At 38.5% G+C, this 3,413-nt stretch overlaps 1 protein-coding gene across 1 annotated transcript in view; it reads left to right on the top strand.

Moving 5' to 3' along the window:
* Positions 1-3,413, top strand: part of EFCAB14 (EF-hand calcium binding domain 14) — a 53,526-nt gene that overhangs the window by 12,860 nt on the left and 37,253 nt on the right. The window contains exon 3 of the mRNA XM_007946699.2: positions 1,822-1,967. Within this exon, the coding sequence (XP_007944890.1) occupies positions 1,822-1,967 (146 nt within the window). The remainder of the gene's footprint in view (positions 1-1,821; positions 1,968-3,413) is intronic.

The following is a 3,413-nucleotide window of genomic DNA, read 5'->3' as shown; positions in this document are numbered from 1 at the left end:
AAAAAAAAAAAACCTTAATTGAGCTGGCCAGTGCTTAACATTTATTGATCATTTGTTGTGTGCTTGATCAGCTGTGTTAAGTTCTTTACAACCATCCTCTCACTTAATTCTAACAACCCTATGAGGTGCTTTCTTTTTTTTATTTTTAATTGTGATTCAGGTGAAAGTTTACAGAGCAAATTCATTTTCCATAAAACAGATAATACACATTTTGTTTCATGACACTGATTGCAATCCCTGGAACATAACAGCTCTCTTCCTACTTCTTCCCTGTGGTTACCTTTTCCCTGTGTCTTTCCTTCCTTGCATTCCTGCCCTCTGAGCTATCTCCCTATGCAAATACTGCCCTTCTGATCTCCCATGGTTTTTCTAAGGGATGTATCTACCTGTGTAAATGCTCACTTTATATACCTGTCTACTGTTTGACCGGAAGTCTCAGGAGTGATTTTCAATTCCAGGCCCAAAGTGGGTTTCACCAGTCTCTGTCAGACCAGTAAACCTGGTCTTTTTTATGATTTTGTGCTTTGTTCCACATTTTTCTCCTACTCTGTCCAGGATCTTCTATTTTAATCGCTTCCCAAGTGGTTGACAGTGGTAGCCAGGCACCATCTAGTTCTGGTCTTAGGGTCATGTATGCTGAGGTTCACATGGCCCATTAGTTTCTTGGACTAATTGTCTCTGTGCATCTTTGGTTTTCTTCATTCTTCTTTGCTCTGAATGAGGAGAAACATACTGCATGTTATATGGCCACTTGCAAGCCAGTGTTTTTGTATAGTATGTTATACTAGTTGACCTTGATGTCCCAAGCAACCATGGCCCTGAGCCCATGGGCACAGTGACTCATTCTCTTAGGGTGTTCAGCTGTGGCTAAGAAGTTATAACTTTGCCTGGTTAGCTTTATTATATATATGGACATTCTTAATAGTGCATGTTGTTGTTGTTACGTGCCGTTGAGTCGGACCCAACTCATAGCGACCCCTCGGGTTTCTGAGGCAGTATCACTACGGAAATAAATTGCCCCATCTTCCTTCCGAGGAGTGGCTTACTAGCGCATACAGATACATATATAAAAATATCCTCTGCCAAACTCATGTGGTCATAGGTATATTCCCTTTTGCCTAGACATACCTGATCATTTACCCTGTCTATATAAATGAGATATATTTTATTTCTATATTACATATGAGGAAACTGAACTAAAAGAATTTAAGTGCTTTTAATAGTGGGGGGGAATTTGCTATCAAGTTGATTCTGACACATAACAACCATAGGACAGAATAGAACTAGCCTATAGCGTTTTCCAAGGCTATAATCCTTATATAAGCAGATTCCCACATCTTTGTTCTGTAGAGCAGCTGGTGGGTTTCACCCTCTGACCTTTTGGTTGGCATCTGAGTGCTTAACCACTGCACCACCAGGGCTCCTTAGTAGTGAAATACCAAACCAAAAACTACTGCTATTGAGTCCATTCTGACTCACAGTGACCCTATAGAACAAAGTAGAATTGCCTCATAGGATTTCCAAAGCTATAAATACTTACAGAAACAGAAGGCCACATCTTTCTCCTGTGGAGCTGCTGGTGGGTTTGAACCTCCAGCCTTTTGGTTAGCAAACCAGTTAAAATGGAGCTTTAGTCTTAAAGATAGACATTTACATAAATAAAAGAACAGTGTAGTTGATATATATATATATGTTCAATAATTATTCTTCCAGAATTAACTTTATTAATCCATCTTCTTCCTACTCTATGACTATGTTTTCATCTTGGAGCCATGAGCAAAATTTATAGCTATTGATAATTGTTCTTATTTTTGCCTTTAGTGGAATCTAATCAGAAAAGCTCATTCCAAGAAATTCCCAAACTTAATGAAGAACTACTCAGCAAACAAAAACAACTTGAGAAGATTGAATCTGGAGAGCGGGGCTTGAACAATGTCTGGATAAACATCACAGAAATGAATAAGCAGGTAGCAGAATGTGGTATTTCTTTGTAAGCCATGGAGAGTTAGCTTTGTTTTTCTTTTTTGTTTGTTTGTTTGGGATATGAATTTATAGGTACAGGGAACACACTTCAGATCGTTTTACTTCTTAAAATGGTGTCTTATATACTATGATCCCAACACATTAAAGTCAGGTAAAATGGGCAATAGTGTGTATTTACAAAATATTTAAAATTTTAACCCTTTTTACAGAGGAATGGAGTTTCATCAAGTAGAGGAAGTTGGAAATACTTAAGTCAGCTTTTCTTAAAGGGCAGTTTAAGAATCACATTTAAAAAGAAACATCATCTAACCATCAAGAAAAGGAGGTAGCCTATTTTTATTAGCTAAAAGAGCTGTTTTTGTTCATTGGAGTTAATAAACTTACAGACGCAGCATTGGGAAATAGTGCTATACTGCACCACTACCAGTTAATACTAGTTGTTCTAGACTAATATAAGAGCAGGTGGCAAAGTTGGTTAAATACCTTAATCAGGCAAACAAATCTAGAGCAAACACTTTTTCAATCCCTAAAGTGGCCAGAGCTTACTAGGTTTTGATTCTAAAAGAGGAACTCTGCCACAGGAAAGAGACTATTCAAAGGATATTGATTGAGCATCTCCTATGTATATGGTTCTGTAGTTGCCACTGGGTAACTTTAACCCCTTACTCAGATTTTATAGTTATTTAAGACATATGCACTGGATGGTGGTGGGTGGGAGTGAAATGAGATAAGGAGACAAACAGGTCCAAGTGTGTATTGTGGGAACATTGAGAAGCATGTATATCTAACCTAAGGCATTTGACTGCTAACCAGAAGGCTGGTGGTTCAAACTCGCCACTCCTTGGAAGGAAGGTGGGGCAGTCTACTTCCATAGTAATACCGCATCAGAAACCCAAGGAGGGGTCGCTATGAGTTGACTTGACTTGATGGCAGTGAGTTTGGTTTTTTGTTTATATCTAACCCAGACTTACTGGAGCCAAGTCCTGAAGGGCAAATAGGACTTAGCCAGGTGAATCTGCAGATAGAGAGAAGGGTATTCTAGACAAAATATTACTATGTACAAGAACATAGAGGGATGAAAACACAGTGTATTCGGGGAATTTTAGTAGTTTGATATAGCTACAATTTGGTGGAAAGGGGCAGAGATGATAACTCAGCAAGGAGTTTGAGTGCCCTTCTCCTATAGCATTCTCTGTATCTCTTTTCTGGCACTTGTGCAAATGCCTTACGTGATAGCTATTTGTGTATGGATTTAATTATACTAGAAACTTGAACCCTGTACTTTGGGCCCTAAGCATGATGATGAACGTGATAGTGATAGCAACGATAGTTGTGGTGGCTTTGAAGATGCTAACTGCCATTCATGAGATAACTTTGTGCAGGGCACTACTAGATACTCTTTCTATATTATCTGCTTTCTTCATTTTTTT

This window comes from Orycteropus afer, unplaced genomic scaffold (assembly GCF_000298275.1).
Source record: "Orycteropus afer afer isolate SDZICR_OR568_19922 unplaced genomic scaffold, OryAfe1.0 scaffold00169, whole genome shotgun sequence".
NCBI classification, from domain to species: Eukaryota; Metazoa; Chordata; class Mammalia; order Tubulidentata; family Orycteropodidae; genus Orycteropus; species Orycteropus afer.
The sequence above is the reverse complement of the archived record's forward strand: the minus strand, read 5'-3'. Positions and strand labels throughout refer to the sequence as shown.